Genomic DNA, 20,243 nt, shown 5'->3' with positions numbered 1-20,243 from the left:
GCACCCCCACAACATGATGCTGCCATTCCTGTGCTTCACGGTTGGGATGGTGTTCTTCGTCTTGCAAGCCTCCCCCTTTTCCCCCCAAACATAACGATGGTCATTATGGCCAAACAGTTCTATTTTTGATTCACCAGACCAGAGGACATTTCTCCAAAAAGTATGATGTTTGTCCCCATGTGCAGTTGTAAACCGTAGTCTGGCTTTCTGATGCCGGTTTTGGAGCAGTGGCTTCTTCCTTGCTGAGCGGCCTTTCAGGTTATGTCGATATAGCACTTGTTTTACTGTGAATATAGATACTTTTCTACCTGTTTCCTCCAGTATCTGCACAAGGTCCTTTGCTGTTGTTCTGGGATTGATTTGCACTTTTCGCACCAGAGCACGTTTATCTCTAGGAGACAGAACGCGTCTCCTTCCTGAGCGGTATGATAGCTGTGTGGTCCTATGGTGTTTATACATGTATAATATTGTTTGTACAGATGAACGTGGTACCTTCAGGCGTTTGGAAATTACTCCCAAAGATGAACCAGACTTGTGGAGGTCTACAATTTTTTTCTGAGGTCTTGGCTGATTTATTTTAATTGTCCCATGATGTCAAGCAAAGAGGCACTGAGTTTTTATTTATTTTACCTTTATTTAACGAAGCAAGTCAGTTAAGAACAAATTCTTATTTTCAATGACGGCCTAGGAACAGTGGGTTAACTGCCTGTTCAGGGGCAGAACGACAGATTTGTACCTTGTCAGCTCGGCGGTTCCGGTTACTAGTCCAACGCTCTAACCACTAGGCTACCCTGCCACCCGAGTTTGAAGGTAGGCCATGAAAACATCCACAGGTCCACTTTCAATTGACTCAAACGATGTCAATTAGCCTATCAGAAAAATGACTTGTGTCATGCACAAAGTAGATGTTCTAACCGACTGGCCAAAACTATAGTTTGTTAACAAGACATTTGTTGAAAAACTAGTTTTAATGACTCCAGCCTAAGTGTATGTAAACTTCAGACTGCAACTGTATATCAAGAGATCATCTGCCAATAAGATTCGTTTATATTCATGTTTACCAATACTGACACCTGTTACGTTGAATAGAATTCTATGGGAAAGCCATCCATTCCTGGTGTTTTTCTCCATGTGAATGTTTTAACCATATCTAATATTTCTTCTTGGGTGATCTCTGTTTTTAGTGATTATTTTTTGTCTTGCTTCAGAGTTGTTGAGTCTAAGAAGGCTATAGTATCAGTCCAGCTGTTGTTTAATTCTGATTTATATACATTTTCGTAGAAGCTTTTAAAAATGAAATGAATCGTGGTGGACCATTTTTGATACACACGGGAAACTGTTGAGTGTGAAAAACCCATCAGCGTTGCAGTTCTTGACACACTCAAACCAGTGTAACTGGCAGCTACTACCATACCCCATTCAAAGGCACTTAAATATTTTGTCTTGCCCATCCACCCTCTGAATGGCACACATACACAATCCATATCTCAATTGTCTTAAGGCTTAAAAATCTTCTTCAACCTGTCTTCTCCCCTTCATCTACACTGATTGAAGTGGATTTAACAGGTGACATCATTAATAGGTCATAGCTTTCACTTAGATTCACCTGGTCAGTAAATGTCATGGAAAGAGCAGGTGTTCTAAATGTTTTGTACAATCAGTGTATAGTCCTTTCAGTATGAGGCCTTTGAATAAGCATGTTGGCATTAGAAACGTTGTATTTTTTTGGGACACTCTTATTCTCACGAAATAAAAACGAATTAACATGGTAACATGATAAACACTTTATAATTGCATCTATTTCAGCATAGATATCAGTCAACCATAGCCGTCCTGAAAGTTACCCTGCCGACGCCTACATTATGTTTGAATGTAGCCTAAACTGTTGTACAACCTGCACAAGTGGGGGTTTTAGTAACGAAGGAACAATACCTGTTGGGCCAAACTTTACAGTAAAAATGTATTTTATGACGCTGTGAAATCCCCTTTGTCCTTTACTAATTATTATCCAGGATTGTCCAATACCCCGCCGTCTGTAACCAACTGTGGCATAGACCCTACGATGTCTCCTGTCAGATGATTTCTTGTAAATGACACTGCGTCGAAGAACAAGACTTCCGGATTGGGTTGTCTATAAGTATTTCCCAAACCTTATTGGATACAAATGAAACGCATCCGTCCAATCAGCTTGCAGTCAATGCTTCATTTACCTGAAAGAAGATATTAAACTGTTATACGAGTAAAGACTTATTCTATTGACGCTGAGACATCGACTTGGTATTAAGGTTTAACAATAGTCTTCAATAAGCTATTTGAAGGATATCTAAAATACTTATCAATACAAAGATAAAAGGTAAGATTTAGTTGTATTTGTTTAAACTCTTCAAGCGTGTTCCCTTTTCTACCTATATAAAACGCAGGCTATTAGAAAATGATAGTTGTTTTGAAATAATAAACCATTACTATCTTGTTTTACTTTTTGCTCTCTCCCCTCCCTCTATATCTGCCTCGCTCTCTCTTGAAATAAGTTCCTAATTATCACAAACAAGCATCAAATTAAAACAAACGTTCAGCACATACAGTGACATGTCTTGTGAATGTTTATGACAGATGTCAGTAAACCCGGGCGGTCGGAGGCTGAAACAGTGGCTAGTTGAGCAGATCCAGAGCGGCCAGTACCCGGGGCTGGTCTGGGAGGACGACAGCCGCATTATGTTCCGTATCCCCTGGAAACATGCTGGGAAGCAGGATTACAACCAGGAGGTCGACGCCTCTATCTTCAAGGTAGGTTCATTGACACACATTTCAAACGAGGATTGTGTTGATAGCGGTGGATTTGAGAGCATATTTAGATCACCGATATGTGTAGCCTTCCGCACGACTTTTGGAGAGGCACATTATAACACACTTTTTATCCCGCGCCTACAAATAGAGCAGGTGTGAATGACGTTTTGTTGGTTTAACTTAAACATTCTCACCACCTGTAACGCACATAAAATACACATTCATTGTTGAGTATGCGCATACAAATAGAACGGGTGTGAATTACGTTTTGTTGGTTTAACTAACACATTCTCACCACCTGTAACGCACATATAGGTTACACATTAATTGCAGAGTATGATGACATAGATGACAATACCTTGATCTATGAGTCATGGGGCTCTATTTTAACAAACCTAACACAATGCTAAATCTAAGTGCTGGCAGTATCTCTTGTTCTGGGGGTGTGTCAGAAATATTTTTGCTGTTCTCACAGCCAGAATTATAAGCACAATAGCTGGCAGGGGCACGAAAGGGCTGGGTTTTGATGAATGAACAAGTTGTTGGTGTGACAAGCGCTCAACACATTCCATGGCTTAATGCATGCATTTGTCAAGTTCTGTAGGTTATTGATGATCTTTGCATTGCCATCTATTCCAATTCCTGCTGGTCCATTGTGGATTGATACTACAGCTTATTAAATAGCATAGGCTACAGTCATGAGTAATAGCAACCGTAAATAGCTCAAAAGCCTATGTTTGCAATGTTGTCGGTCAACAGTGTTGTAAATGGCTTCAATGAGCCTAGCCTATAGCCTACATGTCTTTACTCATCACACTTCTTCTAAACTAAAAAATACTAGGTTCCCACAAATCACATTGTATGTGTGAGGCACGTTATCAATACGCAAAATATAGCATAGGCCTACCATGATAAAGCATTATAGGACTGAATCATTTAAATCCATTTGGAGGAGCGTGTCTTTGGTAACCAGATGAAATGCACTCTGTGGAGATGAGGATGGATACTTGAACAAGCGAAATGAACTAAGCAGGTATGTCAATTGTGAAAGATGAAAAACCATGAGGGTTAAAACCTCCAAAATATTTCTAAGCACTCTTAGCAGACCATTTAAAACCCCTTTATCCATAGGCTACTTGGCTAATGGCCAGGAGAAAAAGATGTATCTGTGCTATGCTGATAAATCGGCCTTGAATAAGGGGAGGTTAGGCTATGCTCATGAAAAAATATATATAATTAAACTAAATGAAACCAATCGGTTTTTTATGTTTCTAAATAAGAATTTCACTGGTATAAAAAACACATATGTCTTTCATGGGCACTGTGCATCATGCCTGGATAGGCTACCTCTCAAAATCCATGCCATTATCAGCTGTGTTACCGTTAAAACCTGCTTTTTGTGAGTCTTAAAACTTCCCATTTGCGCTCCATGAAATTGTCACTTTTGTGCTTGTTTTTAAAAACACACCTCAAATATTGCCACCTTTCCCCCCCTCAGTGCAAGCGAGCTGATTTTAGACAGGTAAATTGCTGAACCTGGCGTTATGGCTGGAAAATGCCAGTGTACCAGTTTTGACATGATGAAATTGCAAACTAATCTACATTTGACACTTGCGCCTCCTTGGAGCCAGCTAAAATAGAGCCCATGGTCATAATAAGACAAGCAGAGAAAAATTACATTGAAAATCTAATATCTTTGTGTAATTATATGTAATTATAACTTAATAGTTAACAAATCATTTAAACCAGAACCTGTCCAGTTTCATGTCATTACAATTCAACATTTTGTTTTATGTAACCTTTATGTATTTATCATGTGATTAATTGTATTCTGCCTGTCAAAGTAGTTGAGTTCTAATTACTTCTATGCATGGCTTCATCGTGGACTTTTCTCATCTCTTTCGTTCAGTTCCAGACCTTTTTCAATATAACAAGTTGTTGACAGCACCAGCAGGTATGTGTTATGTTTTGATGTGTGTTAATATGACTGTCGTTCTAATGTACCTGCTCCCACCCTGCAGGCCTGGGCGGTGTTTAAGGGGAAGTTTAAGGAGGGGGAGAAGGCTGAGCCTGCTACATGGAAGACCAGGCTGCGGTGTGCCCTCAATAAGAGCCCCGACTTCGAGGAGGTGGGAGACAGGTCCCAGCTGGACATCTCTGAGCCCTACAAGGTGTACCGCATTGTCCCAGAGGAGGAGCAGAAGAGTGAGTTCATATTTCACTATGGAGACATTAGAATAATGAACACTATAAACACCTGCATTGAATGGATGTAGAGTCAAATTGCACCAATGCAAATTATTTATTAAAAGTCACTAATGTTTCAGCAGCAGGACGTTGCCTTGATCAGAGTTGAAAACATAGACACCTGGACAAAGACAGCTTGCTGCTGAGACTTGATTTACATTTGACCATCAGCCTTTTCCGCAGTAAATAGAAAGAATAGTTGTGATAATAAGACTAACAACCATGCTGTCCCCTCTGCTCCAGCAGGTAAAAGTGCAGCAGCAGTTTTGACATCTAGCCCTGGTGACAGTACTGACATGGACTGCAGCTCTGCACACCTGGAGGAGCTCATCAAAGAGGTGAAGCAGGTATGCTTTTATTTTTTCCATCCATTTCTTCCCTTCCTCTCTCTGTCTATATTTCTCACTGACTTCACTCACTCTGTTTTTCTGTTTTCTTATTTTAATGTCTGTCAAGTGTTCCCTCCTTTTCTGTCTCTGTCTTCCACTACCAACTATATTACCTCTTCTGTTTCTAAAGCAGCTTTTATATGTATGGTTGTTGATGTATGGTTTGTCATTCCATTAACAGTCTTCTAGTGATGAGTACCTTGGCATCATCAAGAGGAGCCACTCTCCCCAGGAGGATGGCTGTAGGATGCAGCCCAGTCCAGAGTACTGGTCCCAGGGCAGTGTCAGTGGTAAGGGTCCTTCTCCACTCAGTCCATGGTTCTTTTCTTTAGCAGTGTCATCCAATCTAGTGGAGTATCGCCAACATGCAGTGGTGTCATGTCCATTTAAACACTTTCATACAGTGAAGACTGGAACAAATGTCAATTATCTGATCTATTTAATACATCATATTGTCCTTGTTAAAAGTATCTGTCTAGCTGTTTTCCATGTGGACATTTTGTAGAGAAACTTGCATGTTTATGTCTCCTGTATCAAAGTGGGCATTATTGTGGTATGTTCTATGAGGCTACAGCATGAGGCTACAGCATGAGGCTACAGCATGAGGCTACAGTTCCTCCTTTGTGAGAGTTGAGATTTCTTAGTTTAAAAATAACTGCGTATCTATAGCGATGCAAAACTGCGACTTTACCTTGCAGTTATGGCTTCTAACACAAGCTTGTTTACATGACTCTAGAGGGGGAAGGATTTACTCATTTCCTTTAGCACTTTGCTGACTAAGGTGTTTGTTTCTTGGTCACACCGCCTGTGAGTCTGTTGTGCTTGACGGGCTGTATTTTTTGATGAAATGACAAATCATGACATGATAGAGGGGTCAGATGTTTTTCACGGTCACTCAAGATCATTGCATCTTAACGAGCATGCTGCATATGTAAGAGGAAGGCAATATTTGAATTTCATAATAGAAAAAATCTATACCACAAAGTCAGTTATCTTTTTCTTTTTATTTCCCTGCAGTCTTCCCGGGGCATCAAGATCCCTCGCCGATGGGTTCTTTCAATGCCGGTATGTTTCCTCAGTATTTCTAAATACAGATGTATTTATTCCTCTGCGAGACTTAATAGAAGACAATGCGGTGGCTTACTCAACACTTCCCTCCCTCTGTTTCCAGCCTTCTCCCAGATGATCATTAACTTCTTCTATGGTGGGAAGCTGATGGACAGCGTGGTGACATCTCATGCTGATGGCTGTCGTATCTCTCCGGGTCAGCCTCCCTTGGTCCAGCACAGGTCCCCCTACGGTCTCCCAGACAGCCTGCAGAACGTCTGTTTCCCTCCCGCTGAACTCATCGAGGTTGAGCGCCAACGCCATGTCACCCGCAAGCTCCTGGGCCACCTGGAGAGGGGTGTGCTGGTCCGTGCCAACCGCGAGGGCATCTTCATCAAGAGGCTGTGCCAGAGCCGTGTGTTCTGGAGCGGGCTGGGGGGATTGGGCCCCCACTACAGCCCCGGGGGGCCCTGCAAACTGGAGAGAGATGATGTGGTCAAGATTTTTGATACAGGAAGGTTCTTCCAAGGTGAGGAGAAAGGAACTCATGTTGTTTTTGTTGTTGATTTAGGATGTTTTGCTCTGAAGAGGACAGGAATACATATACTCTTGACTGATATATACTCTTTGGAGTACCTTCACTCATCAGTGTGCAGTTATGATGAAGCATTCTCTGTCTGTGTAATAAGTTCTTCTCTGTCTGCTTTGTTTGTCCCAGCTCTCCAGCTGTACCAGGAGGGCCAGATTCCAGCCCCTGACCCCATGGTGACCCTGTGTTTTGGGGAGGAGCTTCATGACCTCAGCACAGCCAAGACCAAACTTATCATTGTCCAGGTAACAGAGGTTATATCCCCTGGATCACTGAAACATGTGGTATCCCCCCAGCACAGTCCCAGAATGTGTTTGAGTAAATAGAGGTAACTTTAGTCTTCAAGGTGATTTGGTCAAAAGGGCACCACTACACTCTTAGAAAACAAGGGTTCCAAAGGGGTTCTTCTGGCTGTCCCCAAGCCTTTTTGCTTCAAGGTAGAACCCTTTTGGGCTCCATGTAGAATCCTCTAGAAAAAGGTTCTACATGGAACCTAAAAGGGTTCTACCTGGAACCAAAGGTGTTCTACCTGGAACTAAAAAGGGTTATTCAAAGGGTTCTCCTATGGGGACAGTCGAAGAACCCTTTAAGGTTCTAGATAGCACCTTTTTTTCTAAGAGTGTACCTTAAAAATACAAGCTGGGCTAACAGTTACCTCTCTTCTTCTCTCCCTGTCTGGTTGTGTTCAGATCACTCCAGTCTACTGTCAGAAGCTGGCAGACTGAGCTTACAGTTGCCCCTCTCCTTCTCTCCCTCTCCCCTTCTCTTCTTCTTTCTCTGTCTGTGCTCGGCCACAGGTCACTCCAGTGAACTGCCAGCAGCTGTTGGATGCAGTGAGCATGCGTCGTTCCCAGTACAGCAGTCCTAACCTGGAGATCCAGTCAGACGAGCTGCATGCCGGGGAGCAGATGGCCCGGATCTACCAGGACCTGTGTAGCTACACCGCCCCCCAGAGGGTAGCCTGCTACAGGGACAACATGCCCATCACCGCCTGAACAGAGCACCTTCCTTCACTCCCCCTCATTGATATAACAAGAAAGGACTGACATGACATATGGTGAAATGTGTCACTAACATACACTTCAGCCTCTCACTCCTTTTAGCCCTTGCATACAGCAATGCTTTTCAATTCTTCAGAGCCAATGAGCAAGGGCATACTTTGATGAATGGAGAAAGAGATGGGATAGGGGATCGGAACAAAGCCAATACTTGCAAGGTGTGAACTGATAGGACCCAAAGGTATGCAGCTTGGGTGTTACAGAGACACTGTGTGTCAAGAAAGGGAAGTACTATACAACCGTATTACAAATGGTGCTGTAAATGTATTAAAGGGTTTACTCATCAAATATACCACCCCAGTAAGTATACCACATGTTTCCCCCAATCCAGAAGAAAAATAGTTCAAATGTAATACAATTCAAAATATAGTAGTTTGAACTATTCTGTCTTGTAAACCTACTACCATCAAGGTTATCACTATTCATTTTTAAACAACACATGGTTAATTTATTACAGCAGTAAAGTTGATTGAATAAACCCTGAAGTGTCGAATGTTATATTAGAATTTGTGTCTATCGATTGACTAACTTTTGTGTGATTTCTTTGTCAGATTTCTCACTTGCTTTTAATGTATTTTTTATTATGGAAAATTTGATTGATATTCAATCCAATACGCCATACTAGTCATCATATCAGAGTACATTTAAACATGGACAATAAAGGGACAGCATAACTACAAGGAAGGCAGGACATTTAGGTACACTAGATTACCTATTCTTTATATGTAGAACATCCTTAACCTTTACATTTGTTCTATTTGTACTGTAGAAACATATTTTTCTTATACTGTACGAGAGATTTTAACAGCAACATGATTGCTTGGATTGTATTTGATATAGATAGGTTTTACTATCCTATTCTGTCCACTGTTTTACTCTCTCTGAATTCATTTTTCAAATTAAAAACAATTTATCAAACTTTTCAGTGAATCTCTTCATTTGGCTAGCATTTTATTTATGAGCTGTTATACTGCAATATCTATGAAGTCACTTACTGAACATATCTTTGATTGATACTTTGATGATGGCTTGAAAACTATTCAACACACAATAGGCCAGAATAAATGGTGAAATTATATACGTTTTCTGTGTGTGTGTGTATTTCATTGAATACTTTCAAAGCTGCAGCCAGCCTAAAAAAGCATCTTCCAGAGAAGTGTACCCATTCTAGCCACCACCGACTGTTACATGGCAGTAGCCCTGCTTGTCACAACAGTATATAAGGAACTCCTTCACATGCATCCCACAAGTGAACTTACATCCCACAAGTGAAATCACGGGTGTCTGAGTGAGTGAATGAGTGTATTAGTGATGGAACAACAGCCAACATTTTCTATTGTTGGACAGAAACCATAGAGAGGACGGACCTTAGAGAGGTTACTGTAGAGGAGGGAAACTAGTGTCTAGGACATCCCCAGTGAGTAAGACATGGCTGATGGAGAGAAAGGAGGATGAGAACAGAAGAAGAGAGACAAAGGTCATTGTGATCTCCCCACTCCCTGTGTGGGGGATTCCTGATTTGTTCTTATTTCTAACTTCTAGAGAATGGGCTACTCTCCCATCTCCATTCATGAGAAACCACTCAAGTACAAAAGAACAACCTACACAAAACGCAAACAGCCCCCCTCACTCTCAGTTCCACTTCACACCCACACAGAGAGTTCTCAGGTCATTCAGCACAGGTCATTCAGCACTTAATTATTTGGAATTCAGCAACAAAACATTGCTAACATGCCACACACGTACTCGCACACTCTCATCACAAACAGTCTAGGTAATCTATGCCACTTGACTTGTGCTTGATTCACACTACAGGGATGACCAGAACCGTACTGGTTCGGATACACTTGTGTGTGTGGGTGTGGGTGTGTGTGTGGGTGTGGGTGTGGGTGTGGGTGTGCGCGTGTGGTCCACAGACATGTAGAGGTGTTACATGTCTGTCAGAACCCCTCCACAGGGTTTCAACGAGCAGGAACTGACTGCAAGCCATCAGAAACTGTCAACGGAAACCAAGTCTACCCCCCAAATAAGATCTCTCTGAGACTAGGCTAATTTAACCCCCTGTGTGTCTAATATTCAGAAGAATAGAATGGGCCTATTGACTCTACTTATGTGATCTGACCAGGACAATAATAACTAGAGCCCAGACTTCCTAGTCAGATCAAGCGGTCAGGAAAAACTGCTGTCCCTAGTTATAATGAGAAAATTTGGTTATGGGGGGATAGAGTGCGGTTATGCACAAAGCACGAGCCTATGTTTTCTGTCCACAGTTGCAGTATCTGCAGTGTGATGTCTCCTGTGTTGTAACGCTGCCTTGTGGCGTCTGAGGCTTCCCACAATAAATGATCATAAAGGAGCAAGTCTTCCATTTAACATCAGCAGCTGTGGTGGTAGCATACAGACACTACAGTAGTAATGGAATGGAATGTTCTCTACACATGTAATCTCAGCATAAAAAAAGAAACATCCTCTCATTGTCAACTGCGTTTGTTTTCAGAAAACTTATTTGTAAATATTTGTACCAACATAACAAGATTCAACAACTGAGACATAAACTGAACAAGTTCCACAGACATGTGACTAACAGAACTGGAATAATGTGTCCCTGAACAAAGGGGGGTCAAAATCAAAAGTACCAGTCAGGATGAGCCTGCAGGAAGGGTACCACATGAGGGAGGAGGAAGTCTTCCCTGTAACGCACAGCATTGAGTTTGCCTGCAACCTGCCTTACAACAGGCCTGGGAAACATGGGAAACAGCATGGGAAACAGTGTTTAAACCCTTTACAATGAAGATCTGTAAAGTTATTGGATTTTTACTAATTATCTTTGGAAAACAGGGTCCTGAAAAAGGGACCTTTTTTTTGCTGAGTTTATTATGCCAGATCTAGAGACACTGACATACACTTCAGCCTCTCACGAACTAACTAGAATCATCAAATAAATTAAAGATTAAATAAAGAGGAATTACTATTCTCCAAAGTATTTCCTTGAAAATCTGCTTTTTCTCTTTTTGGTTTTGTGGCCAGATTTGTTGCTTACTTCTCTGAAAATGTCAAGATGTCTCTGAAATGGACTGTAGAGTCAGCAATGACCCCCCCCCCACACACACACACACCACCACCCTCTTCCCTCACAATGTTTTGGTCTGTGAATCCCCTCATCCTGTTTCATCATATTCATCATTGACACACAAACACAGAGGAAACAAAAATATGTAATTTTTCCTATGTGAGCCCAGTCGTATGTAAAAGCAGAACACAAATGTAGCATTTACTGTACTGCTATGTTTTCCATTTATTTAATTTTTATGTGAAACAAGAATTGTGTTCATTCAGTTAACGTAACATCTAGGCTACATATGAGATCGTTTGCCTTTTTTTTAAAAGAAAGACAACATTTACAAGAAACAATGCATGTGAAGCTGTGGGTAGAGTCATGTCTAGTGGCAAACACGGGTTTCTTCTCCCACTTGTGTTCAATATTATACATGTTTGTATAGTCTTACTATCTATCTGTATATGTATTTCACTTTCTAAAAGGTATTGAGATGTATTTTGAATACTGTATTGTGACTACTGTTATTAAGTTACTGTATCAGTGCTGATGATTGGATGATACTGTATCATGTGAATCCTGGTCTCACGAACCGCAGGGACAAGTTGGAGAAGCAGGTACCAGAAACCCGGGACAGAAGGATGTGGAGAAAGACTGTGTGAATTGCCATAACTAAGGGACATACAGTAAATACAAACCAGATTAAAGATTGACAGTTGTTGTTGATGATGCTTTAGCAGCCCCACCCAAATAGATGTTTTATTTTATTTCTGTATTTCACCTTTATTTAACCAGGTAGGCTAGTTGAGAACAAGCTCTCATTTGCAACTGTGACCTGGCCAAGATAAAGCATAGCAGTGTGAACAGACAACAACCCAGAGTTACACATGAGTAAACAATAAACAAGTCAATAACATAGTAGAAAAAGAGTCGGCCCGAGAATTGAACCCTGTGGTACCCCCATAGAGACTGCCAGAGGACCGGACAACATGCCCTCCGATTTGACACACTGACCTCTGTCTGCAAAGTAGTTGGTGAACCAGGCAAGGCAGTCATTCAAAAATCCGAGGCTACTGAGTCTGCCGATAAGAATATGGTGATTGACAGAGTCGAAAGCCTTGGCCAGGTCGATGAAGACGGCTGCACAGTACTGTCTTTTATCGATGGCGGTTATGATATCATTTAGTACCTTGAGCGTGGCTGAGGTGCACCCGTGACAGGCTCAGAAACCGGATTGCACAGCGGAGAAGGTACGGTGGGATTCGAGATGATCGGTGATCTGTAACAGTTTGGGTCCAGGGTGTCTCCCCCTTTGAAGAGGGGGATGACCGCGGCAGCTTTCCTATCCTTGGGGATCTCAGATGATACGAAGGAGAGGTTGAACAGGCTGGTAAAAGGGGTTGCGACAATGGCGGCGGACAGTTTCAGAAATAGAGGGTCCAGATTGTCAAGCCCAGCTGATTTGGATGGGTCCAGGTTTCGCAGCTCTTTCAGAACATCTGCTATCTGGATTTGGGTAAAGGAGAACCTGGAGAGGCTTAGGCGAGGAGCTGCGGGGGGGGGCAGAGCTGTTGGCCGAGGTTGGAGTAGCCAGGAGGAAGGCATGGCCAGCCGTTGAGAAATGCTTGTTGAGGTTTTCGATTAAAACAGATTTATCGGTGGTGACCGTTACCTAGCCTCAGTGCAGTGGGCAGCTCGGAGGAGGTGCTCTTGTTCTCCATGGACTTTACAGTGTCCCAGAACACTGGGACAGTGTTTGGAGTTAGAGCTACAGGATGCAAATTTCTGCTTGACTGTGTATATTAGTTCCTGACTTCCCTGAACAGTTGCATATCGCGGGGACTATTCAATGCTATTGCAGTCCGCCATAGGATGTTTTTGTGCTGGTCGAGGGCAGTCAGGTCTGGAGTGAACCAAGGGCTATATCTGTTCTTAGTTCCGCATTTTTTGAACGGAGCAAGATGGTGAGGAAGTTACTTTTAAAGAATGACCAGGCATCCTCAACTGACGGGATGAGGTCAATATCCTTCCAGGATACCCGGGCCAGGTCGATTAGAAAGGCCTGCTCGCAGAAGTGTTTTAGGGAGCGTTTGACAGTGATGAGGGGTGGTCGTTTGACCGCGGACCCGTAACGGATACAGGCAATGAGGCAGTGATCGCTGAGATCCTGATTGAAGACAGCCAAGGTATATTTGGAGGGCAAGTTGGTCAGGATAATGTCAATTAGGGTGCCCATGTTTAAGGATTTAGGGTTGTACCTGGTGGGTTCCTTGATGATTTGTGTGAGACTGAGGGCATCTAGCTTAGATTTTAGGACTGCCGGGGTGTTAAGCATATCCCAGTTTAGGTCACCTAACAGAACAAACTCTGAAGCTAGATGGGGGGGCGATCAATTCACAGATGGTGTCCAGGTCACAGCTGGGAGCTGAGGGGGGTCGGTACCAGGTGGCAACAGTGAGAGACTTATTTCTGGAGAGATGAATTTTAAAAATTAGAAGTTCGAACTGTTTGGGCATAGACCTGGAAAGTATGATAGAACTTTGCAGGCTACCTCTGCAGTAGATTGCAACTCCTCCCCCTTCGGCAGTTCTATCTTGACGGAAAGTAAGTAGTTGGGTATGGAAATCTCAGAATTTTTGGTGGCCTTCCTAAGCCAGGATTCAGACACGGCAAGGACATCAGGGTTGGCAGAGTGTGCTAAAGCAGTGAGTAAAACAAACTTAGGGAGGAGGCTTCTGATGTTGACATGCATGAAACCAAGGCTTTTTCGATCACAGAAGTCAACAAATGAGGGTGCCTGGAGACATGCAGGGCCTGGGTTTACCTCCACATCACCGGGTAGAACAGAGGAGGAGTAGGATGAGGGTGCGGCTAAAGGCTATCAAAACTGGTCGCCTAGAGCATTGGGGACAATGAATAAAAGGAGCGGATTTATGGGCGTGGTAGAATATATTCAGGGCATAATGTGCAGACAGGGGTATGGTGGGGTGCAGGTACAGCGGAGGTAAGCCCAGGCACTGGCTGATGATAAGAGAGGTTGTATCTCTGGACATGCTGGTTATAATGGGTGAGGTCACCGCTTGTGTGGGAGGTGGGACAAAGGAGGTATCAGAGGTGTGAGGAGTGGAACTAGGGGCTCCATTGTAAACTAAAACAATGATAACTAACCTGAACAACAATATACAAGGCATATTGATATTTGAGAGAGACATACTGCAAAGCATAAAGTAATCGCAGGTCTTGATTGGGAGAGCTAGCTAAAACAACAGGTGAGACAACAACAGCTAGTCAGCTAACACAACAACAGCAGGTGAAATTGCGATGACTAGACAGAGAGGGTCGGATTAACGACACACAGAGCCTGAGTTCACGGCTGGGGCCGACAGATAAAACATAAATAAACAGAATGGAGTACCGTGATTAATGGACATTGAATGATATCATTTATTCATTTGTTAAGTGAATTTTTTGTTTATAAAGCACTGTTTTTGTTTATAAAGCCCTCCTTTATAAACCTCCTCCTACCTTACTTCATTTTTTAACTTACAGATGTACAAGATACCAGACCCAGTCTCAGGGAAGGCTAAATCCGGAGATCCCCTCCATCTCCACTGATTTAGGTAAATCTGAGTTTTAGTTTTTTTGCACATTACTTGTGGAATTGATCTCCAAGGCTCTCTGAAGGAGGATGAATTGGTTCCTCTAGGGCATTTCAAAAGGATGATTGTGGACCTTTTTAGAGAAGAATGATTCTATGATTGTGTTTTGCTCTTGCTTTTTAAAATGTATTTGACCTTTATTTAACTAGGCAAGTCAGTTAAGAACACATTCTTATTTACAATGACGGCCAAACCCGGCCAAACCCTAACAAAGCTGGGCCAATTGTGCACCGCCCTATGGGACTCCGAATCATGGCCGGTTGTGATACAGCCTGGAATCAAACCAAGGTCTGTGGTGACGCCTCTAGCACTGAGATGCAGTGCCTTAGACGGCTGTGCCACTCGGGAGTATAGTGATGTGTATTGATTTGTATACAAGGCTCATCTGTGAAAGAGAGGTTGGTCTCATCATCACTTCCTGTTACAATAAAGGTTCGAAAAAACATTTGACAAAGTAAATACCAAGTGAGAAGCAGAAGCATAACCAAGACATACACAAAATAACAGAATTCAATATTATGCTAGAACCTGTGATTTCCTAAGAAAAGGATCTTTACTATGAAATCAGAGTGATCTGGGAGTCTCTTGTGTCTCTGGGGAGGAGTGGGGTTAGAGACAAGCATGTGTGACACGAGAATAGTCATCAAGAGAGGAACTGGGAGAGCAGCGAGAAAACTGAGGTGTGGAGAGACAGGTGGAAAGGGAACCCACAACCTGGAACCTGGAGGATAGACACAAACACACACACACTCACATGCATGCACACAAACCACAAACACACACACACACACATTGGCCAGCAGTCCAGGGTTGTTTCCTCTAATCAGTATCGGTTCACTTATGTCCCTCTGACCCCAAACCCACCACCAAACCCCTCTGGGAGGGGTCCCTGCAAGGCGGGGGAGCCACGAGCGCTGAGGGTCTATGCGCCTTTTATCTCACACCTATCTCTACATTTTATGAATTTTTTAAGTAACACTCCTTTTTCATGTCCACATGTAGCAAGCAATCTACATGGACTAGTAGGTGAAACAGACAGGCAATATAGTTGTCATGCATCTACACTGAACAAAAATATACATTTACATTTACATTTAAGTCATTTAGCAGACGCTCTTATCCAGAGCGACTTACAAATTGGTGCATTCACCTTATGACATCCAGTGGAACAGCCACTTTACAATAGTGCATCTAAATCTTTTAAGGGGGGTGAGAAGGATTACTTTATCCTAGACCATAACAACATTAGACCATAAGACCATAACAACATTAGACCATAACAACATTAGATCATAACAACATTAGACCATAACAACATTAGACCATAACAACATTAGACCATTAGACCATAACAACATTAGACCATTAGACCATAACAGCATTAGACCATAACAACATTAGACCATGACAACATTAGACCATTAGACCATAACAACATTAGACCATAACAACATTAGACCATTAGACCATTAGACCATAACAACATTAGACCATAACAACATTAGACCAAAACAACGTTAGACCATAACAACATTAGACCATAACAACATTAGACCATTAGACCATAACAACATTAGACCATAACAACATTAGACCATAACAACATTAGACCATTAGACCATTAGACCATAACAACATTAGACCATTAGACCATAACAACATTAGACCATTAGACCATAACACCATTAGACCATAACAACATTAGACCATTAGACCATTAGACCATAACAACATTAGACCATTAGACCATAACAACATTAGACCATAACAACATTAGACCATTAGAACATTAGACCATAACAACATTAGACCATAACAACATTAGATCATTAGAACATTAGACCATAACAACATTAGACCATTAGAACATTAGACCATTAGATCATTAGAACATTAGACCATTAGACCATAACAACATTAGACCATAACAACATTAGACCATTAGACCATAACAACATTAGACCATAACAACATTAGACCATAACAACATTAGACCATAACAACATTAGACGATAACAACATATATAAACATATATAAACATATATAAATACAAAATGCAACAATTACAAATATTTTAATGAGTTACAGTTCATATAAGGAAATCAGTCAATTGAAATAAAATCATTAGGTCCTAATCTATGGATTTCAAATGACTGGGAATAAAGATATGCATCTGTTGATCTTGATACCTTTAAAAAAAGATAGGGGCGTGGATCAGAAAACCAGTCATTATCTGGTGTGACCACCATTTGTCTCATGCAGCGCAACATCTCCTCCACATAGAGATGATCAGGCTGTTGATTGTGGCCTGTGGAATGTTGTCCCACTCCTCTTCAATGGCTGTGCAAAGTTGCTTGATATTGGCAGAAACTGGAACATGTACAATACCTGTCAAAAGTTTGGACACACCTACTCTTTCAAGGGTTTTTCTCTATTTTTGCTATCTTCTCCATTGTAGAGTAATAGTGAAGACATCACAACTATGAAATAACACATATGGAACCTTGTAGTAACCAAAAAGTGTTATACAGATCCAAATATATTTTAAATATTTTTGACAGCATTGCACACTCTTGGTATTCTCTCAACCAGCTTCACCTGGAATGCTTTTCCAACAGTCTTGAAGTAGTTCCCACATATGCTGAGCACTTGCTGGCTGCTTTTCCTTCACTCTGCTGTCCAACTCATCCCAAACCATCTCAATTAGGTTGAGGTCGGGTGATTGTGGAGGCCAGGTCATCTGATGCAGCACTCCATTAGTCTCTTTCTTGGTCAAATAGCCCTTACACAGCCTGGAGGTGTGTTGGGTCATTGTCCGGTTTTCGAAAACAAATGACAGTCCCATTAAGTCCCACATGCACGTACAGATCCCAGATGCAATGGTATATCGCTGCAGAATTCTGTGGTAGCCATGCTGGTTAAGTGTGTCTTGAATTCAAAATAAATCACAGACCTTGTCACCATCAAAGCACCCCCACACCATCACACCTTCTCCTCCATGCTTCATGGACAACCACACATGTGGAGATCATCCATTCACCTACTCTGCGTCTCACAAAGACATGGCAGTTGGAACCAAAAATCAGCATTTGTGAGATCGGGCACTGACGTTGGGCAATTAGGCCTGCCTCGCAGTTGGCATTCCAGTTAATCCTAAAAGTGTTCGATGGGGTTGAGGTCAGGGCTCTGTGCAGGCCAGTTAAGTTCTTCCACACCGATCTTGACAAAGCATTTCTGTATGGACCTCCCTTTGTGCACAGGGGCATTGTCATGCTGAAACAGGAAAGGGCCTTCCACAAACTGTTGCCACAAAGTTGGAAGCACAAAATGGTTTAGAATTTCATTGTATGCATTAGCGTTAAGATTTCCCTTCACTGGAACTAAGGGGCCTAGGCCGAACCATGAAAAACAGCCCCAGACCATTATTCCTCCTCCACCAAACTGTATAGTTTGGCACTATGCATTGGGGCGAGTAGCGTTCTTCTTCTGCCAAACCCAGAATCGCCTGTCAAACTGCTAGATGGTGAAGTGTGATTCTTCACTCCAGATAACGTGTCTCCACTGCTCCAGTGGCGGCGAGTTTACACCACTCCAGCCAACGGTTGGCATTGCGCATGGTGATCTGCTATAAGCCAGTGGGTCTGGGCCCGTGAGTAACCGGCCTCTACAGGGGCTGTACTCATAGGAAGTTTAGGTGTGAATGTTTTTATTTTTTATTTAACCTTTTTTTAACTGAAGAGCCCTAAAGGTATACAGTACATATAACACACTGTACCCATCTCCTACTAGCTATCATGCACGTACAGATCTCAGTTTAAAGTCCATAGAACATAAAATACATAGAGCTCTCACTGTGTATAGTCAGTTGAGAGTTGCAGCAGTGTGAGGGCATCTGGTGTCCCTGTCTGGAGGAGTGATCTGTGACCTCCTCATCTGGCCTGACCTGGACAGGAAGAGCATGTGGACCGGAGAGGATCTGACTGAGCAGCATGCAACTTCCCTATAGAAAAGAGGAAGAAGACACAGAGCATTGGAGCCAGAGACAGACAGTGGTCAGGGAGTCAAAGACCCTGGCTGGAGCACATAGATTATACTCATATAGAAAATACTACATATAGAAGTGAAAGGTGAAATTGTGTGTAGGGGAGGTGTCCGTACACATCAAGAGGACATTGCTGAACAGGAATAGTTCGCCATTGAAATATAGACAACTGTTAAATAGTATTTTTTATTTATTTGGTGAGTCCTAGGTTGACCCTTTGCTCTTCTGTTTTGTAGTCGGGTGGAACAAAACTTAGTGTCAGCAGGGTAATAGGGGGTGGGTGGTGGTTGTGTAGAGTTGGGTGGGGTGGGGTGTCAGTCCCACGGGGGAGTATGGGGGCTGCCACAGTGATCTCAGGGTCACAGTACAGGGGATTTCTGCTCCAAGCTGCCGCTCTGACCCAGGCCATCTCAAACGGCTCAGTGCTCACTGGATTGTGTGTGTGTGTGTGTCAGGGGACAGGATGTGGTTGGCCAGCTCAAAGACAGGTGACAGTCATAGGGTTCTGATAGGTTCTGAAAGCACCTGAGATGAGAATAGCTGTGTACAAGTACCAGTCAAAAGTTTGGGCACACCCACTCATTCAAGGGTTTTTCTTTATTTTGACTATTTTTTACACTGTAGAATAACAGTGAAGACATAAAAACTATGAAATAACATACAAGTATATGGAATCATGTAATAACCAAAATGGTGTTAAACATAAAAATATATTTTATATTTGAGATTCTTCAACGTAGCCGCCCTTTGCCTTGATGACAGCTTTACACACTCTTGGCGTTCTCTCAATCAGCTTCATGAGGTAGTCACCTGGAATGCATTTCAGTTAACAGGTTCATTTGTGGAATTGATTTCCTTCTTAATGCTTTTGAGCTAATCAGTTGTGTTCTGAGAAGGTAGGGGTGGTATACAGAAGATAGTCCATATTATGGCAAGAACAGCTCAAATAAGCAAAGAGAAATGACAGTCCATCATTACTTTCAGACATGAGGGTCAGTTAATCAAATCAAATTGATTTATTTGCCCTTCGTACATCAGCTGATATCTCAAAGTGTTGTACAGGAACCCAGCCTAAAACCCTAAACAGCAAGCAATGCAGGTGTAGAAGCAAGGTGGCTAGGAAAAACTCCCTAGAAAGGCCAAAACCTAGGAAGAAACCAAGAGAGGAACCAGGCTATAATGGGTGGCCAGTCCTCTTCTGGCTGTGCCGGGTGGAGATTATAACAGAACATGTCCAAGATGTTCAAATGTTCATAAATGACCAGCATGGTCAAATAATAGGTCTGGGACAGGTAGCACGTCCGGTGAACAGGTCAGGATTCCATAGCCGCAGGCAGAACAGTTGAAACTGGAGCAGCAGCACGGCCAGGTG

The 20,243-nt window shown here is 42.4% G+C and overlaps 1 protein-coding gene across 4 annotated transcripts; it reads left to right on the top strand.

Annotated features, from left to right (window-relative positions):
• Positions 1 to 2,169: 2,169 nt before the first annotated feature.
• On the top strand, positions 2,170 to 9,032 carry LOC118376896 (interferon regulatory factor 8-like). 4 transcript variants are annotated; one of them, XM_035763707.2, is made up of 9 exons: positions 2,170 to 2,353; positions 2,611 to 2,784; positions 4,806 to 4,989; positions 5,278 to 5,369; positions 5,602 to 5,710; positions 6,438 to 6,485; positions 6,592 to 6,996; positions 7,186 to 7,301; positions 7,854 to 9,032. In XM_035763707.2, exons 2-9 carry the CDS (start codon positions 2,611 to 2,613, stop codon positions 8,049 to 8,051), a joined length of 1,326 nt encoding a protein of 441 aa, XP_035619600.1. In that variant the 5' UTR covers positions 2,170 to 2,353; the 3' UTR covers positions 8,052 to 9,032. The 4 variants fall into 4 exon arrangements, with proteins under 4 accessions (XP_035619600.1, XP_035619598.1, XP_035619599.1 ...); XM_035763705.2 differs by having other exon boundaries at positions 2,171 to 2,353; positions 5,278 to 5,378; XM_035763706.2 differs by having other exon boundaries at positions 2,171 to 2,353; positions 5,275 to 5,369.
• The last annotated feature ends 11,211 nt before the right edge of the window (positions 9,033 to 20,243 follow it).

Source organism: Oncorhynchus keta, chromosome 2 (assembly GCF_023373465.1).
Source record: "Oncorhynchus keta strain PuntledgeMale-10-30-2019 chromosome 2, Oket_V2, whole genome shotgun sequence".
In the NCBI taxonomy this organism is placed as follows: domain Eukaryota; kingdom Metazoa; phylum Chordata; class Actinopteri; order Salmoniformes; family Salmonidae; genus Oncorhynchus; species Oncorhynchus keta.
Note: the sequence above shows the minus strand (reverse complement) of the source record. Positions and strands in the feature narration are given on the sequence as shown.